This window comes from Electrona antarctica (genome assembly GCF_951216825.1).
Source record: "Electrona antarctica genome assembly, chromosome: 14".
Taxonomy (NCBI): domain Eukaryota; kingdom Metazoa; phylum Chordata; class Actinopteri; order Myctophiformes; family Myctophidae; genus Electrona; species Electrona antarctica.
This window is the reverse complement of record NC_136795.1, coordinates 30612041-30635843: the sequence shown is the minus strand read 5'-3', so window position 1 is coordinate 30635843 and position 23803 is coordinate 30612041. Positions and strand designations below refer to the sequence as shown.

The window sequence follows — 23803 nt, the reverse complement described above, 5'->3', positions numbered from 1 at the left end:
TGCACACAGAAGATAAAAAAGCAGGAACAATTAGACAATAGTATATCTCTTTAACTCTAGCATAGCTGAAGGTTACCTACCTTTTTGAGACGTTTTTCATGGGCACCCTTCATCTAGGAAGGAGAGCGAGAGAGGAAAAGAGAGGGGAAGGAGCGAGGCGGGGACAGGAGAAGGAAGGAGACAGTGAGGGATGAAAGGAGGAAGTAAGGCAGGAAATGAAAGAAGGAAAGAACAGAGGAAATTAGGGATGGGAAGAAAAGATCGAATTAGGACATGGCAGGGGAGGAGGGAAAGGAGGAGAGGAGAGAGAGAAGCAGTTAGAACTGGAGGCTTCCAATGACTGTGGTGTTCACTGTGGTAAACCCTACTTATGCCGAGATGAACACTTCGATGACAAATTTTATTTGGATGTTTTTGTGCATAAAATTAATCCAGTAAAGAAAGTTCAGATATCTCCGTCTCTACCTTCTTCTTGGGTCCGCTGTCCAGAGGCAGTTCCTTGTCCTTCTTCCTCTTGTGTCCTCCGTCTGTCCTGCCTCCGTCCTCCAGAGAGGTGGGGGTTTTCTTCTTTGGAGGGGGGTCATCTGTTAGCTTCCAGCGACCAACTTCCCCGTTGTCCAAACGCCGCTTCCCTGAACCGTCCGCTTGGTCCTGTCCACAGACATACAGGCAGACAGATGCATGAAGGCCAGACAGAAACACTACTTACTGTAACTAGTCTGTCCGAGTGAAACAATCTGCTACTTGACAAGGTTCTCAGTTGTCACCTCCTCTCTATGGAACTCACAACCAAATCAAAGCAGCCCCACATCCTCTCTTCTCTTAAAACCACCCTCAAATCCAATTCTCTTGTTTCTGTTCTTTCATCGTACTTTTTGAGGGGAGCTAGCCCCTCCTACAGTACATCCAGCTTTCAGTTACCGTCCACAAACTTCATCTTAAACAAACATTCAATTCCCATTGACAATGAATGGAGAATGTTACGTCATAGTGTCTGAGCAAATAGGCATAGTGTCTATTTTACGTCATGTCGATATACGATAAGAGCGCCCCTCACTTCACACGGGTGATATTTTTGAGGGGCGCCCCTCCTATATACAGCTTTTGTCCACACACGTCTCCCATTGACAATGAAAGGAGAAATTAGGCCAAATGTCCGCCAAATATGACGTAAATTTGTGGCAACACAAAACATGAAATGCTATTGACAATGAAGGACAAATGTACTTCATATGTAGACGAGCAAATCGGCTAACCAATCACATATTCAGTTGTTCATGAGAAGATGTATGATGATGTATAATGATAAGAGTGGCGAGCGCCCCTCACTTCATACACGGTGTGAGCTTTTTTGAGTGGTGCAAACCACTCCAATAACCAGCTTTGTCTGTATCTATGTGTCTATATGTATGTGTGTACCTGTACGTGGGGCCACGTACAGGTGAGCATGGTTGCTATGGTCACTGACATTACGTCAGACCACAGCTGATCAGGCTATATAAGACCTTGCACCACTCAGCTCACACGGGTGTGAATTTTATTAATGCTTTTGATATTTGTATTGTAGACCCTATTTTTGAAGGGTGCTGGCGCCTCCTATATTCAGCTATTAATGTAGATTTTCATCTTACACTTGTAAATTCCCATTGACAATGAATGGAGAATTTACATCATATGTGCCTGAGCAAATCGTATTTTTGTCCTACACAAAGATTTAATTCCCATTGACAATGAATGGAGAATTTACGTCATACTGTATGTGATTTTTGTTTTGTAACGCGTCTTTGAGTGCTTAGAAAGTACTACCACTCTAGTTCAATGTATTATTAATTATCAGAACAATGGTTGAATATTAGGTTGAAAATCAGCAAAGTTTTGCTTTGACCCGTCTCTTATCTGTGGTCCAACTCGCTTCTCCCTATAGCCTACATCTCCTCCCTATAGCCTACATCTTCCCTCAGCCCCAACATCCCAGTCTCTCCTTTTACCACCTCCTTCTCCCTATAGCCTACATCTTCCCTCAGCCCCAACATCCCAGTCTCTCCTTTTACCACCTCCTTCTCCCTATAGCCTACATCTTCCCTCAGCCCCAACATCCCAGTCTCTCCTTTTACCACCTCCTTCGCTCCCAGCCTGTTCTCTCTGACTCTGACTATTTGAACTAGGCTCATGAGTACAACTGCTAGTATAAAATAGAATTGTGGTCGACACAAAAACGGTCCAGTCAGCTCAATGTGGCACCGGGGCAAAGTGGTTTTCATCTACAAATATGCAATACATTTAAAATAACTGAGGCCTGCTTTCCTCTTTGGGGCCACTTCCGTCTCTTCTAGAAGCAATCTACTATACTCTACCCACTGGTGCAAACCTTTCTTGTCTTTGAATCCTCATTCTCTCCCCCAAGCCCTGACAGCAGAAAGCCTTTCATCATCCTGAAGATTCCCCAGGCCGCCTCCTCTGCTTCTTAGTAACTGCTCAACATGCTCCCAAACAAATGCAGTACTCTCTCAACCAAATGGCCCTCAAACACTCCCCCAAATGTGCATCTGACTCCTACTCACCCTAAAGCATCATTTATACTTTGTCTAGTCTCGTGAAGCCAGACATTCCTAGATTTCCACCAGGACAGCTGCTGATAACCAATTATGTCACCACCCCACCTGACGTTGGATTGGTTCTGCAATGCAGGGTTTTTCCTTCTTTTTCCCCCCATTAACCCATTTAGACCTGAGGACGCATCTGTGTCATATTATAGCTTTTAACCCATTTTGGGCGGGAACCCCTTTTGGTGTTTTAACTAAGCATTATGTTATACTTTAGCTATTGAAAAATAGCAGATCTACAAGCTCATAGCGCGCCACCGAGTGGCGCGCTATGAACTTGTAGGTCTGCTATTTTTGGAAAATCGTAAAAATGCGGCACAAATCTTTGAATATATATTCTTTCAGAGCGAACGTTTTTTTTATTTTGACGTCAGGCCTGCATGGGTTAAACTCTAATTGTTTCCACGCAGTTTTAGAAGCAAAAACTGGGAGATTGTCCTTAGTCTCTAGCTCAGTGGTTCTCAATGTCGAATCCATCGTCTGGGGACCCCTGGTCTCACGTAGCCAGACAAGTATTCCACAACCTCTGAGTCTGGAACTACACCTCCCAGAATCCGAGTAATCCGTTTGTAATTTCCGTTCACAAAAATATATATTTTAAAATATCTTTAGAGCTTATTCTTTTATTTCCATTTCTGCTAGGCAAGCAAGCTATATATGTTTAGATGATTTCTATTTATATTAGGATAGATTTGCGTGACTATAAAGACAAAACGGAAGTGGAGGATGCTTCAATTCGGCTTTATATTTTACCCACAGGTCCTTGGAGGGGTTCCAGAGGGTCCCACTCCCAGCTACATTTGTTACGGTAAACATAGCAGATGTACAAGCTCTCAGCGCAGCGCTGCAATCTTGTACCTCTTACATTTATTTTAAATCTTGAAAGTATTTGAAGAATCTGTGCATGTCATCATTATTGTCATGTTGCAGAAGGAGGAGAGGACATTGAAGCAGCACAGACATTGTATTCCTTTTATTAGGTGCTAGTATAGAAAACGACTAACGTTTCAACCTATGCGGTCTTCATCAGAGTCACTGATGCAGAAAATATATCAATTTAGGGGTCATGTTTAGAGACCGACTTGTGACTCTATACTTTGTCTTGCTGTTCAGCTGTTACGACAGCTAACAGCTCCATGCAGTCCACCAGTGTCTGTCTCACCTTACTGGTCTTGCCCTCCTTGTGGCACTTGGGGCATTCCCAGCAGTTTGGGATCTCATCGTTGATGATGCCTTCGGCTTTAGCCATCTGCAGAGAGGACACGGCAGCAGCATGTTAACATACATACATACAGTACGTACAGTACAGTACAGGCCTGCTTGCACACACAGTATACTTTGCACATGACGCAATTATAATGTATCTTTACATTCACTGAGTGGACCATTCAAAAACACATACATTGTATGCTTTAGATTCTAAATGGAATATTGAAGTACTGGAACTAGTATAGAATAATACAATTCTGCTGACTGACACCCAGTGCAAATGGGGCATCATGGTAGATAATACAGCCATGCAGTGCAGGGATGGAACATAATGAGTAAATTGGCCATTCAAAAAGAAAAAGGAGCAAATAAAGACATAATAAATCTCAAGTAAAAAAACCGAAATGAAACAAAATGAAGAAAACGGAAATCAGAATCTGTGCATGTCATCAGTATTGATGACATGCACATTCAAAAACTTTCAAAATCAACAAACATATTAGATCTACAAGCTCACAAAATGTTGCGATGTGGCACATTTTGAGCTTGTAGATCTATTATTTTCACCATTAAAAAAAACATTTTTAAATGGTTAAAAAAAATTAAGTCATCATGCCGCATGAAAGGGGGACAAGCTGGAGTTTGAAATACATTGTTTTCAACGAGGGCGGCGCAAATAAGAGCAATTTTAGGCATGTGTGCAACACGTCAACTGTTTTAAAGTATTGTACAGTAACAACTAAATTCTCTTTATCTGTAATGTTTATGTTGTACGATTACTACAAAACAATCTAAAATAAAGGGATTTAAGATCATTACAGCTGGCTTGTTGCCTGGGTCCAATGCATTTCTGCCTACTTCCAGTCCAGGACTTGTCCCGATTTGTTGTCCCCATTCTCAATAGAAGTCTATGTAGGAGAGCCGCCATTGGACTGGCCCCATGAAGTGAAGGGAGTTTTCGTAACTCTGTCTTACTCTATGGCTCTGGGAATCCCTTGCCTAACACAAGCACATGTCAGGAGCATGGAGTGTATGTCACTCAGAGAGGAGGACTGTGCACATATGGAGAGACACACACACACCACCACACACACCAGCTGCACCATGAGACAGCTGGGCAGGACAATCTTGCTGCGTGTGTGACATAAGAGACAGACACGCACAAACTTCCAATGGAGAGCAGACACATACACAGTACACACACACCCCAACAAATGTATGCCACACCCCCTTCCAGAGAGAAGACACATGCGTTTGTGTGCGCCCGCACACACACACACACCACTCAGTGTTCATTTAACTCATGAGTGTAAAACTAGAACTGTGAGGATACATTTGGGTCAATGAACACAGAGGAATTGTCTGTGCCCCACACACACACACACACACACACACACACACACACACACACACACACACACACACACACACACACACACACACACACACACACACACACACACACACACACACACACACACACACACACACACACACACACACACACACACACACACACACACACACACACACACACACACACACACACACACACACACACACCTTGAGGCACCTGGAGTAGTGTACTGTATAGCAGTGGTTCCCAAAGTGGGGTCCGGGGATCCCCAGGGGTCCTTGAGGGAGTTCCAGGGGGTCCCTAGCTAAATTATAGTTTGGAACTCTGAGAATGTACAAATGGTAACGCGTCCATTTGGTTCCATTTTGTACACTCTGAGTTAAATTAACATTGATTTTAAAATATAAATTGGGGGTCCCAGAGATAGAAATGCCATTAAATGGGGGTCTGTAGACTAATGCATGTCAAACTGGGGGTCCTTGAATTTAAAGAGGTTAAGAATCACTGCTAGAGTCATAAAAATCTTCTCTTATGGAGTTCCTTGGCATATATTTTCAAATGGGGGTCCGCGGGCTAATGAGTGTCAATTTGGGGGTCCTTGACATTAAAAAGTCTGGGAACCAGTACACTGTACTTGTGTTGCAGAGGTTATACACAACATGAAACACACACACACCTTGAGGCAGCTGGGGTGTATGATTTCGTTGCAGATGGTACACTCCATGAGGGAGAGGCTGAACTTCTCCTCCTCAGAGTCCACCGTGTCCTCCTTCCCTGCTTCACCGCACACAAAACACACTGCTGTGTGGGGCAGAACCGGCTGGAGGGGGAGAGAGAGAGAGAGAGACACAGAGAATCATTGAGCATCACAGTTCTCCAGAGGTGCGTTATTTAAATGGATGCTTCCTTTGATCACGTGATATAAATCAGGACACAGTGATAAATTGTACACACAGTAAAAAGAAAATCCCTGGTGGGTTCCATCGGGTTTATTTTTACACTTAAGTTACATTAACACAGGTTTTTTCTTTTTTACAGTGGACTGTAGTTGGAGCAAGGCACTAAAACTGGGAGGGCTGTGGATTTGATTCTCTGTGGTGCTGCTCGGTGTGCGGAGCATAGTGGTAGACTATATATAACTAAGTACATTTACTTAAGCACAGTAATTTAGTAAAATTTTGAGGTATTTTACTATTTTTACTTTATTATACTTTACAATTTCCAATACTTTTACTTCTACTTCTCTACATTTGAAAACTTGAAATAGGACATTCTGCATAATGAGTACTTTCCACTTTTGGTACTTGAAGTACAGTTTGATACCAATACTTTTACTCAGTACATTTAGAATTCCGGATTTATACTTGTAACTAGTGATGGGAGATTAATCGGCAAACACATCGTTATCGGCCGATTCTAGTTGTTTTTAGATTAATCGGCATCGGTTCGATGAATCAATCAGACCAATTAGTTAATCGGTCTGATTAATCGGTCCGTCTTTACAGATAAACAAGCCCAAAGTAACAGCTTGAATAGATCTACAAGCTCACAATATTAAATATAAAAGGTATTTAAGTTAAAATCTGACTTGCCTAAGCCTGCAGTGCAGATACCCTGTTACATGTATTTTTCAGAATGGACAAAAATATAATAATTTTTCAATACAGAATGAAATCATATCGACATCGGTAATATCAGTTATGGGCCATAACACCAATTATTTATATCGGATATCGGCCAAAATGTCTCATCGGCACATCCCTACTTGTAACGGAGTAGTTGTACATTGCAGTATTGATACTTTTATTTAAGTAAAAAATGCGAGTACTTTTTCCACTACTGGTGGTAGGCAGCTCTCGGACGGTTCACTTTACCGGGCGGACCCGACTCTGGTAATCAGAAGATCACCGGTTCCGTTCGCCTCCCCTAAAGGTGTCTCAGAGCAAGACACTTAACCCCTAACAGGTAACAGCCCCCCCTCCTCCAGCATTCATAATGACCATGTGCAGCCATCAGATGGGTGAAGCTGAAACTGAATTTCCCCCACGGGATTAATATAATATACACATATTCACATGAACTCTAGTTGTATTTTCGTGAACAGGAGGTTAATTTGGTGAAAGGAGTGGCCCAACCCTTATACTTACTAAGTATAGGGTTTAAGTTGTTAACAAAGGTCTCCCCTCCCCTATACTTGCTGCCACTGACAGCACGGCAAGATATTATCTAGTATCTATTCTACAGGGTGTTCCACGCCAGTATTGGTCGCCGGCTGCCTGGGACTACAAGAGGATAAGTTCTATAAAAAGTGGGAAAAGTGGGATCTCTTCTCTCAGCCTAGCGATAATGCAAGAGGATTTCAATGAATGTATCTTGTAATATGAAAAATGCAGCTTTGTCTTTTGTTTTTGTCTTCCTCCTTTTGTTCTTTTTTTTTTCGTATTGTCGTTTTGTTTTGTTGTCTGTCTTTTCATCAATAACAATTAAGTGAAATTAAGTGAAAAAAAAAAAAAACTTTTCTGTGAATTGCTTTGTGACTTTGACATACCATTTAAAATGGATTATGTGCAACATGTGACCAATCTTAAGAAGACGCTGTTCATTTAATCACACTACAAATTTAACTTATACTTAACTCCTCCATACTTTTCCGAACAGGCCTGGGGAACCAGGGTCCCCGAGTACCCACCCTTAATATATGTCCATCATCCCTGTCTGTTAACTGAGCCTTTGTGTCGGGGGAAAGTCAAAGTCAAAGTCGTACGATTTGTCACACACGTTAACGCAATGAAATTTTCTCCGCATTTGACCCATCTCTTGGAGCGGTGAGCCGCAGCCGTGCCGCGCTCGGGAATCATTTGATTAGTTGATTTGAGAAGAAGTGTTAAGCAGTTAAGAGTAGAAATCCTATTTAAAGTAAGAGTGGCCTTTCATAAGCTGCTTATGATCAGCCCAAAGTGTGTCATGAATGGCTACACATTTATAGAATACAGGTGCGATACACAAAGACATAGTCTATAGTGGCTCTATACAGTACCACCCCCACCCCTATAACCAGCTGGCTACTTTTTGTCTCCACCAGGCCGAAGGCATGGGGAGAGAGTATGTTTTGCACTCCGTCCGTGTGTGTGTCCGTCCGTCCTTCCTTCCGTCCGCCTGTGTACAGCTAATCTCCGGCACCGTTAACCCGGTCGATGCCAAACTTTGCACACACACTCCCTGGATACCAACGATGAACCTCTGCCCCGCATTTTCCAGAACGGCCTGTTATAGCGCCACCATGAGGCAGCTTTTCACATTTTTTACCTAAAACTGCACCGATCTGCGTGAAACGTTGCATGCACACTCCCTAGAGGCCAAGGACAAACCTTTGACCTGCATTTTCCGCATCTGCTTTTTATAGCGCCACCAGGAGGCCGACTTTTGTAAAACACATTTTTTTATATTACTCCTCCAGATTCTGTCCAAAAATCTCACAAATCGTTACACAGTATCTCTATGGTCATGTGCTCAAGTCGGATCTGTCCGATATTTCATATTCCATCCTAATTGGCTATAATTGGCTTTCACAGTTTGCAAGATTGCCCCGTTTTGAACAAAAGCCTCAAATCATGAACGCAGCAAACAATTTACGTGAAATCTTTAACACATTTTCTTACTAGGCTGAGGAATATATCCCACCCTTTTCACATTGGCTTGTTATAGCGCCATCAACAGGTTGATTTTTGCAAAACACATTTTTGGAACAAAATGCCTCAAATCATCCAATTGCCATCAAAGGCAAACATGTTTATATTACTCCTAAACATTTTGCCAAACATCTCACACAGTCCTATCCTCCTGGTGGAGACCTGTGCCCAGAAGGGCACTTTTTCTAGTTTTCACTGATTTGGACATTGCAAACGTATACACTCGTGGAATACCCTATCCACCTTACATGGTCACTCACCGTCAAGCTCAACGTCTTAAATCAGTATGAGTGAGTGGTTATCATGTTTGTTTGTCCTGTGTGACTCACCAACCATTCTGAATCTGTACGTATAAAGCTACAGTGAATCAGTGAATCTCTTTTCCTTTCACACTCACACTTACAGATGGACAACAAACCCCATAAAAGCGCTTGAGTTATGGAGTAATGAGTAGAGTAGAGTTGTTTAGTTACTGCCCAGTAGAAAGTCTTTAACAATGGACCTTATGTAGCTCCACTGGGGCTCAATGGCAACCTTGATTCACAGTAGTTGTTGGTGGAGGGCACAGTTTAACTCACATTAGAACTGGGCAATTAACTAAACATGAGAAACCCATATTTAGAACCAATTTACCTTGCTCATGTAGGTTAGTCGAATAATTGAGAAGCAGGTTTTAATTCATGCTATTTTTCAAATCTACAGGAAAAACATTCCAACAGTTTTTTGTTTGTTTTTTTATAAATGTCTAAATCAATTAGTCTGATTAACCACTTTGATACTTCCCTGTACAATGGTTGCGCAAAAAGACATGGAAATAAATAGCAGATCTACAAGCGGAAATAAAAGATCTACAAGCTCACAAGGCATCACAGTGAGATGACTTGCGCCCAGCCCAGCCCAGCCCTAGGCATGATTTAATTCTGCCCTTGAATACAGGACAGGACACATTTCTTCTTAGAACTAAGTTACATCCATCACGGCATAACCTTTCAATTCTCATGTAGATTAAACAAAGAAAAGCAGTTATCAAAACCTCCCTGATTCAAAAATAAACCCCTCTCTGTGCCAGGGTATCAATATCAATATTCACAGAATTAGACTGAGTAATGGTGTCATCATCATGGTATGACAGGAAGTGCCCTTCTAAAGAAATTCAATTGCCTTTCTCTGCTGCGTCTAGGGTTCAAACCTGGCTGCGACCTTTCTGACCTTTGGTGTGTAATCTAATCCGTGGAGAATGCACTGAGCAGTGTGTGTGTGTGTGTGTGTGTGTGTGTGTGTGTGTGTGTGTGTGTGTGTGTGTGTGTTAGGTCTGGTGTGTGACTCAGCTGGTCAGAGAAGACAACATGAGAGCTCTTGTTCGTTCAGCAGGAAACGGGAGGACTGATGACTCGGAACAATCTGCACCACACACATGCAAGTACAGTACAGTACAGTACAGTACAGTACAGTACAGTACAGTACAGTACAGTACAGTACAGTACAGTACAGTACAGTACAGTACAGTACAGTACAGTACACGCATGTATGCACATATAAACAACTCTGTTTCCAGCGGTGACAATCTTGTACTCCATTAGTTAAAGCAGCACTGTGTAGTTTGCGGTATCGGTGGCCACTTTAGACACAAATGTCATGGCAGACAACATCTTTGCGATAGAATAATCGCTAATGAGAAGATAATAGCTGCAGCCCCAAAACCAATGGCGACAAACTCTGTGAAAACGTATCCCTGGAGCGTTAATGTAAAAAGGGCCACTGCACTGGGATCTGCTGTGGATAGTCCTCAATGCATGCAGAGGTCATGGACACAGTCATGGACACAGAATGAGGTGGTGGAAAGAGTACTCAAATGTTTTACTTAAGTAAAAGTATCAATACTGCAGCAATGCAGAAATACTCAAGTAAAAGTCCGGAATTGAAAGTGTACAAAAGTATCAGAAAAGGTATTGGAAATACTCAAGTACAAATACCTCAAAACTGTACTTAAGTACAGTATTTTTTAAACTTTCCACCTCTGAGTAAAGATTATACAACAAATACTATAATTCAGTCCTTCAGGCCTTCATTTGTGTCAATGGATAAAATACAGTGTCTTCCTGTTTGTTCTTAAAATTACTTCTATAGCCATGCTTTGCCTTTCATCCTAATGTTCTACAAGAGAAACTGAAGGGAAACATTGAATTTTACAAAATCGCTGGAGGTGGAACAGCTTGCTGTCGATAGGACCAGTATGAGAAATGGAGAGAGACAATGCATTCCCTCCATCATCTTGTCAAATAGTTATAGTTTGTGTTGTGATGTATCTGAACAGAAAGGATAGTGGGTATACTATTTGACCAGATGTTCAACATGTCCTCGCTGTCGGGCGGAAAACCTTGCATGTTCAAAACAGTTACTTTTTAGGAAATGGGGAGGGGAAAAAAATAACCCGTGTTCCAATGGAACCGACGCAGTCATTATTTAGTCACAAGCTCTTATCAATACTTTTCAGTGGTTAAATATTTATAAAAACCCAAAGACAGACATAACCAATATCAACCCATCATCCCTAAAAGAGCGAGCTGATCTACAAGCTCACAACGTGTCTCACTGCAACGCGCTGCAAGCTTGTACAGGTAGATGAGCTATTGTCGCGACTTTTGCGCAACACAAGTATAAAATAGGACACAAATTTGGGGAAAAAACATAAAAAGATGTCCGACAGCAACGATATATTGTCATGTTTACCTGGAGCTCCATCCATATCTCAATGGCAACACAAACAAATACACCACCTCCACCTCCTCCTAAACTCCCAAATCCTCCATCTCTCCTCCACACTGCTCCTTGCAGCCACCTTCCTCTGCCTCAACCTCCTTCCAGAACCTCCTAATCCTCCTCTAACTCCTACTATGCCTCCATCTCTGCTTCCTGTCTACTCTCTCCTCCCGGTTTGTCAGACTCTCCACTCAGCACCTCCTCCCCTGCCTGCTGAGAATCCGACCCCCTTTATCCACCTCCTTCTCATGGGATCAAGGAGAAGCTATACCCCCTCCCCTGCTCCCTTTCAGAAACATGAGAGAAACATGCCCCCACCTCCTCATACTCATCCTCTTGAACATTTATGATTAGGAGGTGAAAGAAGATGCCAGTAATAGCAGAACGACTGTTTCACTAACGGAGAGAGTGTGTGTGTGTGTGTGTGTGTGTGTGTGTGTGTGTGTGTGTGTGTGTGAGAAACTGCGGTGATGGATCAAAGCGCACACACACACACATAAAGCAACCATCTCCCGTTACCACGGAAACCCAGCATCATTGCCTGCCGGGCTCAGCTCTCTGTTGATGCTATTTGAAGCATCGACACAATCACACCTTCAGATTTTCAACAAGACATGCTCTCTCTGTCTATAAGTGTGTGTGTGTGTGTGTGTGTGTGTGTGTGTCTCATGCACAGTGCTCCCATTCTGCTGGGCAAATGGCTCGCTAATCTTTCCTTTTCACTGAGTAGCTTAAACACCAGCATGCAGGCTGTGTGGGTAATGGTGTGTGTGTGTGTGTGTGTGTGTGTGTGTGTGTGTAAAAAAAAATACGTCAGTCTATTGAGTGTGCACTATTGCTTTACTAATTTATATTGACTGAACATTGCGATCTGCACATTTACACTTACAATGCATTTGAAAAGACCTAAAAGATTATGTGAAATTGGGGCTGCACAGTGTACCAATCTTAAGTTGAGCAGGGGAACAAATGTCATTAATGGCATCTCTCTATTTTCTATCTATCAATCCGATCATAACATCCCATCTATTAGCAGCACTGGGTAAAAATATATTCAAACACAAGAAATCATAACTTTCTTTGCGCCGCAGCAAAGGGAGAAGAATAGGAGCACTGAAATGACCAGTGCAAATGTAAATAGACTAGCACAATGTAAATAGACTAGCACAATGCGTCACATCAGGACACAACGTGAGCTTGTAGATCTGCGCTTTTCATTATTTGTATTAAACTATTTGGAAAGCTCTCGCATATAATGAATGAATGACATGCCCAAAATAGGGATAGATTATTAATCAATTATTTTATATAATCGATTACATTGATTAACTGTTGTAGGCCTAGTAAATTGTGATGGAATTGTGAGATCGTTGCCAATGCCCATTGCCCAGCACTATTATCTATTTATATTATCCATCCGACTTGTACTCTGTTGTTCCATGCAGAATGAAATAAAATCCTCTATTCCAAAATGGCATAAGAAGAACTGTGGTGTGAGTGGCCTCAATGGTAAACAGCCAAAGAGCACTTCATCTGATTGGGTTATTACAAAAAAGAAAGAAATCAAGAATCATTACACTGTCACATATTGGTGTATTAACTAACTGAAGCCAAAATACTGTGTCCATAATCCACAAGATATTATTTCATACACATTCAGCAGTCAAATCTGGTAGGGCACGGGATCACACGGGATCACCCCTAAGCTCACATCTGAAGAATGTCACTCCTCCTTGAACATTATTTAAAATGTCTCAATTGCATGGAGGTTTAACCAGACAACTTTGAATAACGTGGATTCAATTTCAGAGAAGAGGAAATGCAAAGCAAACACACAGAGAAAACCTCAAACGTTCCAACTTAGACGGATATCTTGTTTCATACAGTACTTCTCCATTCAGTACTTCCTTGTAGTGGACTGGGAACATGTCTAACAAATGCAGTTCTTCTGGGCAACTTTTCAAATATGACATAATTTAGATACTAGACCATGTACAGCTGCAATGTTTAACAAGTTTAATATCCTTTCAACCAAGGCAGGTCGCTGATGTTGGAGACCAAATATCTACCATGACCCGTCTGCTTATTCAAGATGGAATACCTGCTTGGCCTGGGGATACAGTGTTTATAAGATTTAGGCAATACTACTAGGTGGTGATGTACCCGACACCAGGGTCTACATTTTTTAATGTAAAAGTAGGGAGACCACCTCCTCCAACCACTGCAAATGTAATTGCGACCAAAGGTCGCAGTTAACTAAATAATTGTGCATACGATGCGCGTCGGCCCCGGGTACCATATATGGTGCCCAGGTCTCGTGACATCATGTGACATCCTCAGGGATGGAGATGTGGAGACGCAGTTAAGCCCATATATGGAGATCCCTGATATCAACAATATTGGCCAGCAACTCTACATCTGACCTCAAACCCTTAGGTCTCCATATATGGATATATTGACATTCCATATGTTGATCCTTCCTCATTCATCCTTCCTCTTCAATGTCTCCCTTTTGACTTATACCTGTCCATTACATTTCAAACTCTAGACGGGCCTGCCCCAAAGTTATTAGTGCAGCCGCACCCGGCAGATGGCGAAAACTAGAGTTCTCAACAGGCCCGAAAATTAAGGCCCGGACCTACCTGGGCCCTCATCAAACCCTGTACACTTAGGAGAATGTCATCCACCCTTAGATCTCCATATACTGTATGGAGCTCACCTGTTCTGACATTCCATATGTTGATCTGACCTCATCAAACCATGTACACTCAAGACATGCTCCTTATATGGCCAGTACAGAATTCATTCCATGTTGTTCTGACCCGAAAAGGAGATGTACTCTGTTTAGTAGCTCCCAATGCAATTTTATTTAGTTAAGGATGACAATGTTTCGACCCAACTGGGTCTTTGTCAGGTATCGTACCTGACGTACCAGGTATTGTACCTGACGTACCAGGTATCGTACCCGACGTACCAGGTATTGTACCTGAGAGACCTTGCGAGGTCTCGCCCTCAGGCGTCTTACTGGTAGTATATTGTATCATACAGATAGATAGATAGATACCGACAAATTTGTCAAAATGAAAATGTAATCATCCCACTACCAGAATCAGAGAGGCAACGACGCTGTGTGCGTCAGCTCGTCACGGGCTGACCAGCACTCCACCTGCTTCCAAAGTTGCCACAGACTCTTCTTCAGCACTTCTGTGTATGATCTAGGCTTATTATCCTGCCCTCAATGTCTTCACATATTGTACAGTTAATATAAAACGCATTATTCAGGCACATTTCAGCTACCTCTTTTGACCATTAGGCCACTTTACACATCAAACAGCAACCCATACATTATAGTAACATCATTCTACAGGCCACAGGTTTCTGCGTTACACCCTTTTTTTATTTATTCTTTTTGGCGTGGCGCTAGACCGCTCAACCGGTCGAGCTTCTAGTTAAAATAAGTTGCAGATTGCACCTTCAACACAAATATTTCAAAAGATTGTCTTATTTTGACATTGCATTCGGGGAAACTGATGACTATCATAATATATCATATCATAATCATATCTACAGTAAAGTCCACTAGCACTGACCCCTTTGGCAAAGTACGGACGGCTGATCATCAACTTGAAGACTTAGCCTCTATTTCAAATAATGGTGTACTGTACATACAACTTCATAACGAGCTGTTCTTTTCACAGTAATCTCCTCCAGATGCTATGCAAATGTCTCAACATTCCTACCACGTTCTGAAGTAATGCCAGAATTCTACCTTTGCGTTAGTATACGGATGGCTGGAATAGCATTAAACCTCTTTACATTCAGCTTCATTTCTTTTCTTTTTTTTGGAGAGCAGAAAAAGAAAAGAGGGCAGGTGAATATGGAGGTTGTGGTATCACAAGAATGTTTTTCGCAGCCAAGAATTCTTGAATGGAGACAGCAGTGTGTGAAGGAGCGTTGTCATGGTGAAAAAACCATGGGCCTTTTTCTGATCACTGATGGGGGTCTCTCTCCAAACTTTATCCTTCACATGAATCAAAGCCTCTTTTAAAATGAGTACTTGGAACAGAACAGCACATAATAATGTCATGTGCTCTCTGTTCTTTCAAATAAGGACCAAGTCATAATAACAGACACTTTGTTAAAACTCAGTCCTTATTGTGGTACTGTTGCACATCTCTCATGTGTATGTAATTATGTGTATGAATGTACTCAAGTAGTCTGTCTTGTACAGAGTTTTTGGTGATTAATGGGTTTGTAGTGATAAGAACATGCTAGAGTATTGTCCTCTTATGCCTACTCTCATTACATAGTAATGTCAGGTGAAACAGGCGCCGTCTCCGTTGTCCCCCTTTTTGTCTTTGTTTTCCCCCCATATTATTATTATGATTTTAGTAACATGTATGTTTCTCTGGCGCAACCTCGTGGCCGTTGTTTGCGTTCGTTTCCGACGTTCTGTGCGTGGTTCAATGACTGTTTTGTTGTGGCTTTCCTGCTGTCCATGTCCAGCTCATAATATTAGCAGCTGTTGTCGCGTCGAGGCTGTGGTCGTACAGCTCAGCTTGCTCGCTGCGGTGCGGAAATCAGCCCTTTCGCGGTGCATGTGGCATAGTTTGGGAGGCAGGCAATCATAATACACTCCCATTGGCTTAGGCAGCGTGTGTGGCAGCCAATCAGGCTAGGCCATCAGTATGACTAGGTCCTCTCTAAAGGTCGTCTACATTTCATGAGCTTTCATTAGTCAGGTTTCACCTGACAAAAAAAGACACCAATCTCCAAATTGTACTTAACACTGCAGACTTAACTAAAACCAGGAGAAGAGAACATAATATTACGCTTAACTGGTCTGTTCCGTTTTACGTTCGTTTTTTTCAGATTTCTATTAAAATGTGAAAAGGCACTTGATGACATGGCTCCTAATGTGTTAATCCTATTTGATTAAGTTATTAAATCATTATGAGAATCTGTGCGCAGCCTGAGGTCCTCAGATGGGAACCTGCTAGTTGCTCTTGTGTCGAAACTGAAGACAAAGGTGAGCGACTGAGCATGCCTTTAATGTCAGGGGCCCTCCACTCTGGGACAACCCAACTGAGAAGTTCAGGCTTGTTAATTCAGTGTCTGCTCTTAAATAGCTTTAATCGAAAGGAAAGAAATTGCATCCTTGCCAGAGACCTTTTGTACTTTGTGACCTACTACCTACCTAAAGCTTATAATACATGATATAAGACTCTCAGAAGAAAGAGTAACATAATATCTATTCAGTACAAGGCTTGTGTTCATCTCAATTGCAGTTTGACTTTCCTTCTGTATAAATACATACTTGAAGGGCTGCACATTAGCAGGCTACAATATCTTTGTGCCTCCATCTGTGTGAACCGGTGTTTGTGGCTTTCTCATAATTCTCAACCACTCCTCACGGTACTAATGTCATGCCTCACCCGTTTACCCGTGTGTGGCTGTGTGCACCACTTTTATATGTATTATGTATGCATGTGTGCTTTGCTTATGAATGTTCTGACTGTATATGTGTACCTATGCAGGTACATGCCCTTTGATGGACACCCAATCCTCTTACATGGGCCACGAAAACATGCATTTTCTGCTTGGGTGGCCCCCAGGGAGTAGCAAATCACACACGTGTCTTGAAAATCATTTGGTATTTTCTCCAAAACGTCCGCGATGTGATGCATTATGTTATGTGGCTATTTTTGCATACAAAGTCAAAAGTAAAAAAGAAAAGGAATTAAAAGATTAATCAAAACAATTGTTTGTGTTGAATCGTGTTTGCATCTATTTGTTGTGTTTTTTTTCTCTGTTCTTCTCGGTTAGATTAATCGAAAAAGTAATTGATAGAATACTCGCTAAGAAAATCATTAGTAGCCCTACAGTTGAGCTAATGAGCAACACAGGAAATGGAATCCCAAACCCATGGCACTGCTACGGCCATAATCGAATCCTTGTGCTACACCTGCATTATGCCTACAGTACAACAAGTACTGTTATATGTCTGCTGTGTCTGTGTGAGAGTTGTGTCGCCCCACTCACCGCTGTGCATTGTCTGAGGAGGCAGGACTGCTTCATCCGGCCGGGCCCTCCGAACTTCTTCATGTCCTTACAGAAGTGGCACTCCCCGCACTCGGTCCGCATGCAGGCCTGACAGCGACGACACCGGGTCCTCCTGCGCCTCGCGCCACCGCCTGCCCCCCCGCCCAGCGCCTTACTGCCCGACATCCCCTAACAAGTCAGCTAGGAGAGAGAGAGAGAGAGAGCAATAACACACAACGAAATAAGTTAAAACAGACAGCGTGACAGCAAACCCACCACATACATGTACATAGTAAATTACACACAATAACAATAATAAAAACACAGCCCTGTCTACTCTACAGTCTCCATCTCTACCATCTATGGGCTAATTTCATGCCTGTGTGCACTAGGGACAGCCACCATGACAAACAAGCAAGTCGATGTAAAAGGACAGATGGGGGAAGAGAGAGCAAGAAAAGACAAAAACAGAACAGACAGAAGGATAGATATAAACAGAGTTACGGATGATGTACATAGCACACAGCCAGGTTTCTGTTAAGACCCTTTAGCTGGATCAAGGACTTTCTATAAAGATGGAAGAAGTACAATTTTGATTCAGGGTCTGGCTCAAAAACTAGTCCACCACCCAGGGCTGAGAATTAAGCCAACAGCCTGCCTAACACTGATAAATATGGGATTGTGTTTACCTACTCGACAACTATCCAATTTGACAGTTAAACAACTTCTCTAGTGGCAGGGTCTTTTCCGGAAAAAAGAATAAAATCTAATTGGGGCGGTTGGCATGTGAATGCTAGGATTTACCATATCATGTGCCCTGTAGGCAAGAAAATAATTCCCAATCTGGTTCCACTTCAGTAGAATACATGTACTTTGATGCTTAGATTACGTTAAAATTCTAAACATTGGACCCACGCCAGCAAGCCACAACTTTATAGCAGTTAAGACTCTCTGTTCCCTGTTCAGTCTCTTTACTCCGAGTACAATAAAAGGTACATGAATTAGTCTTAGTGGCATAGGCGCAGCAACAAATCGTAGTGCGCTTCACAGATTTGCTTGTCAGCTCTTTTTTGTACAGGCTGTGTGAATCATCTCTAAATCGATTAAGTGTTGTTATATGTGCTGCAGAGGCAAACATGAATGAATTGTAATGGGATTCTTTCACTTTTTGTATGCCTGGCAGCCACAATAAATGAACTGTGACCTGTCCTAGGACCAGCAGAGCAACATCCCTCCAGCTATATGGAGGTATATTCTTGTTCTGGCTGGCGAGCCCATTTACTCTACTGCTATGTCATTCTATTTGTTTCATGTAGTTGGCTGGAAAGCAATTAAATTGAGTAATGAATTTTGTCGAGTGATCCGACCACTCTGGGACCTATTTTCCTGCTAAGTCTGTCTGAGGCCTACAGCTTAAAGAAACTCATTTAGAGGAAAGTCTGCCTGCCTGCCCACCTGTTTCGGAGAAGGAGGTGCTTGGTGCACTGTCTCTGTCATTAAACGTACTGTAGATAAAGAAAGTACTTTTCACTTCTGTTATGGAGGTGGACTCAAGCATTTTGTGTTTAGATAAAAAGTAAAGTGCACTTGAGATTAATTTGAAATAGATTTGTATTTATACACAACCACTGGATATAACTTGGAAAAACATTATTTGGATGTCTTCTTTAGATGTGCTTGTGTGTATGTCTACACTACAGTCTATCTCAGATCTTCAGCAGAATAAAAAAAAACATAATGTCTTCTGAGGACACACACGGCCTGATTAGAGAGCAGTTTCTGAAGAGCAGGTGGTTAAGAATCACCCTTTCCACAGTGAAATGAGAAGTACCCAGCAGGATGCGGCACAGCCCCTTCACACTGGAGATAGAGGATATAATTAAGAGAGGATGAGAGAATAGCCTAGATCTCTCTTATCTTTCCAATTGTGTGTGTGTGTGTGTGTGTGTCCTTCGCTCAGGTCTCCTAATTTTGACAGGGACACAGAGAGAGCAGGAGGGAGAGGGGTGGAGAGCAAGGGAGAGAGAGAGAGAGAGAGAGGGTGACACTGCAGAAACACAGGGATGAAAAGTTCCTCCACATAAAAAAGCATCACCTAATGAAACCGCCGCCACAGCCATTTCCATTGGAGCCTGCACTGGCATCTCCCAAGAGGGCATCTTTCCACAAATTAACTAATGACAAGGACTGACAAGGTTGTGGTGGGTGTGTTGACCACCACATTGAGCTTTCATTCACCAAATGTATTCGAGTACCTAGAGAAGCGGCTACAGGAGTCACTCTGATGTATATTAATGTCCAGCCAGCCACACAGCAGTAATAAAGCATTCCTATGAATATCCATGACTATAACGAGTGTGTGAGCCAATATAACAGTCAGTTACAGATGGCTCCCACAGAATCCGCAGCAACACACACACACACACTTGATTAGCAAGCTATATGGTAATGAGCTAGCGTTACATAGCACAGCACACAGGCTTGTGTGTGTGTGTGTGTGTGTGTTAATTACTCATCATACCTTCAGTGTTATACAATGTAATGAATTGATTGACAATGTGTGTGTCTGTGAACATGGCTCCAGTCCACACACGGCCTACAGTACAGACCCACATCACATCATCTTGCTCAGCTGTGTTAGCTAAGAAGAAGACACACAAGTTAGCAGCAGAACCACCTAAAGGATGATGATGAAGAAGAGGAGGATGCGCATCTGGCACCCAGAGAGACAGAGCCGCTCCACCACAGAACATTAACATGCTCCGTCGTCGCCCGAGCATCGACACACAAAAAATGACGTAATTTTCGCCTCGACAGTCTTTCCCCCCACATCAGTTGAGAAAATAAATAAATACGTAATTCGTGTCGGGCGACTAGGACAGGGTCGCGCGACTAAGTATAAAATTAGCCTGTTCGGCTAGTAGCCAATGCCAGCTAGCAGCAGCTCCCCATACACTGCCCTGTGTAGAGACAGTTAACCTGGCTGTGTGTTACTTAGTTACAAACAGAACGGCGTGCAACACAAATACGCAATTTATTTTGCACAGACATACGGATACAAACGTTACATTCTCGTAATAAAACAGCAATGCTTAGTACACTACTACTAGATAACAGACACAGTAAACTGTGTTCCAACTGTTCAACCTCTCTGCAATATATGCTGCTTCCTCTTTCATTATAGCTCAGCAGCAGAGCAGCATCATTACAAATCAGACAGACTGACTGGAACAAATCTTACTAATATAACACACTGCGATGATGAAGGATGGTGGGTGTATGTGTGCCTCTGTTTGTATATGTTTGTGTGGGTGTGTGGGGTTGGGGGGGGGCGTTAAAATAAAAAATAAATAAAATTCCAAAACACTCACCTCTTCGTGTCAAGTCGCATACTCCTTGGTCGCTCATTAGAAATGATATTAGCCACCACCAGTTAGCCGACGTTAGCTCGGGTTTTTAGCCCCAGTTAGCTGCCCCACTCACTGCTTGTCCGCTTCCTTATTTCTGCTGCTTGCTTGCTTCTAACTGCTACTGTGTGTGTGTCTGTGCGTTCACAGTTCACACACACATTCACATGTTGTCTCCCATGTTATTACACCAGCAGCAGCCTAGGCTAGAACACACTCACACACTACACACACCCCTTCAGGCTAATTCACTGTATGTAACCTAGATGTGTGTTTGGAGAGGAGGAAGATGATTGTACCAATCTGGATCGATGGTAATAAACTGGAAAGGGGGTGGTGTGTGTGTGTGTGTGTGTATCTTGACCCCCCTCTCCTCTTCGTTACCCTCTCTCTCCGACTCACGTACGTCTCTCACAACGTGTTCCTCCCTCTTTAAAAACACGCACGCATTGTACTTCAAATCATGACACAAAACGTGCGCCAGTGGATTGTAATATGCGCCCGCCGCCAGAGAGCATTCTTGTGAATTCCAGTAAATAAATAAAAAAGGTGCCTCAAAATGAAACACAAAAACGCGCTGAGTTGTGTCTATTGTTCTCGTTTTCTATTGTGCTGCTGGTGACTGTGGTGGTGGGTTGCTCGTGTCGCGTATTTTGTTGTGTGCATGTGTGTGTGTGTGTGTGTGTGTGTGTGTCAGCTGGCAGCGACATCAATACGACACGTTTAATCCTCCGTGTTCACGTTACATCACATAGGTGACTATCGTTCTCCATTTTTGCCCTCGGAAATAAATAAATAATAGTAAATAAAATATGGGGAGTGAAAAAGTGCACGCCCCTCCTCTTCCTGGGTCGTCATGACTGAGCGTCACACAGCCAGCGCGATTTCTGGGAGTTGTAGTGCACGCAATGCCGTGTGCGTGTGTGTGTGTGTGTGTGTGTGTGTGTGGGGGGGGGGGTGGGGGTGTGCGTGCGTGCGTGTGTGTGCGCGCGCGCGTGCGTGTGTGTTCTTCAAAGTGTTGTTATTGCTTGAAAAACTGCATCACTTGCGTCTTGTTTATTTTGTGCTGGATATGAATACATAATCTTGCGTTCAGTGAATATTTGCTTAATAATAATAAATAATAATAATAATGATTTAGTAGTAGTAGTAAAATAATACTAGTAACAGCCTACATTTCAGTTTTGTGTGACTGGCTGCAAATCCATATTGTTCACACACGCACGTGCACGCACACAATTTGTAGGAAACATTGACCATAAAGTGCTAAAAGTCTGGTACCTTTTGCACCACTATTCATATGGCAAGGTCCTGTCTGACCTGATTTGGTTCAGTGAAATAGCTAAATTGTCTGTGGACTCAGTTATACTTATTTATATCCAGTTATACCTGTATGTAAATACCCACTCACCAATTTAGATTCCTAAAAAGGCAAATCATAACAAAACAAAGTCTGTGTTTTAGCAACTCCCTCCCTCCCACAGTTATACCGTTGTTGCTGCCCCTTCCCTGTCCCTAGAATACATACCAAGGATGGAACAGTGATGTCACAAACAGGCAAAAGTGTGTGTAGCCTAAAGTTTCCTCTACTAACTACTACTACCACTACCACTACTACTACTACTACTACTAATAATAAGAAGAAGAAGAAGAATTATTATTATTATAATTATTATTTTATTATTAGGCTATTATCTATCTATAAATGCACCAAGTCTCTGTACATGTGTACGTACTAGTCTGGGTTTCCGAGGCTGGTGTGTATGTCTGTAATGCACATAACTCTTCAAATTTCTACACAGCGTTCCACACCCCCACAGGGAGTGCAGTGCCCGGTGTCAAGTCGGTCGGACCCACGGTTGTCCAGAACCGCTACAAAAGGCCTCTGTCCGGGCTCTGGACAGCTAGGGCCCCTGCCCAGGCTCCATATATGGAGCTGGCCTGTTCTGACATCACAACACTCCATATTTGGACATGCCTGACACAGAACTCCATATATAGGAAATTAGGAATAAAGTGATACAGAGAGACAGATACAGAAATCTCCATATGTGGCTATAAAAGGGACATAGACAGATGGGTGGAAAAGGTACTTTGGCACGGGTACAACTGGTATTGCATAGCCAGGTGGGGCATGATCTCCAACTTCCATCGTTACCGACTCGGTGCTCTACAGCCAGGCACCGGTCTAGTTAGTATAATAATTTATAATACTAAGCTTTATACGAGCTGCTCCCCTTAACCACCCCTGGGCTTGTAGATTGGGACGACACCGTGGGTAACTGAAGTCAAGTCAGGGCAGGCTCTTGTTAACACAAGGAAAGAAGAGATTACAATTTACAATTTAGGCATTTAGCAGACGCTCTTAATCCAGAGCGATTTACATTAAGCAATAACAAAAGCATGGCATACATCACATGTATAAAAAGTAGTTATCATGAATCATGCGTAAACTAAGAACGTAACAGTGGAGTATCTATGTAAACTATACATACTATACTATATAATATATTATATTATGTGTACTATAAAGTGCTATGACTACATAAAATGCAATTCTAGAGCTGTCTACGTAACAAGCTATAAGTCTGTTTAAAATACTATCTAAGTCTACATAATGTGCTATCTAAGGGGCTAGGCTAGGGCAAGTGCTACGGGCCATGGTGGAGTCTGAAGAGGTGGGTTTTCAGACTACGGCGGAAGATTGGGAGTGAGGCTGCAGTTCTGACTGTGATG

General features: G+C 42.5%; 1 protein-coding gene across 2 annotated transcripts in view; it reads right to left on the bottom strand.

Moving 5' to 3' along the window:
• fbxl19 (F-box and leucine rich repeat protein 19) overlaps positions 1-21905 on the bottom strand; it is a 35242-nt gene extending 13337 nt beyond the window's left edge. Inside the window, exons 1-6 of one of the 2 annotated variants that reach the window (XM_079520293.1) lie at positions 21032-21905; positions 17661-17861; positions 5846-5989; positions 3766-3852; positions 466-651; positions 81-113 (exon numbers count right to left, since the gene is read on the bottom strand). In XM_079520293.1, the coding sequence (XP_079376419.1) occupies positions 81-113; positions 466-651; positions 3766-3852; positions 5846-5989; positions 17661-17846 (636 nt within the window). In that variant the 5' untranslated portion in view covers positions 17847-17861; positions 21032-21905. The remainder of the gene's footprint in view (positions 1-80; positions 114-465; positions 652-3765; positions 3853-5845; positions 5990-17660; positions 17862-21031) is intronic. The other variant, XM_079520294.1, reaches the window with a different exon arrangement.
• Positions 21906-23803: the final 1898 nt, after the last annotated feature.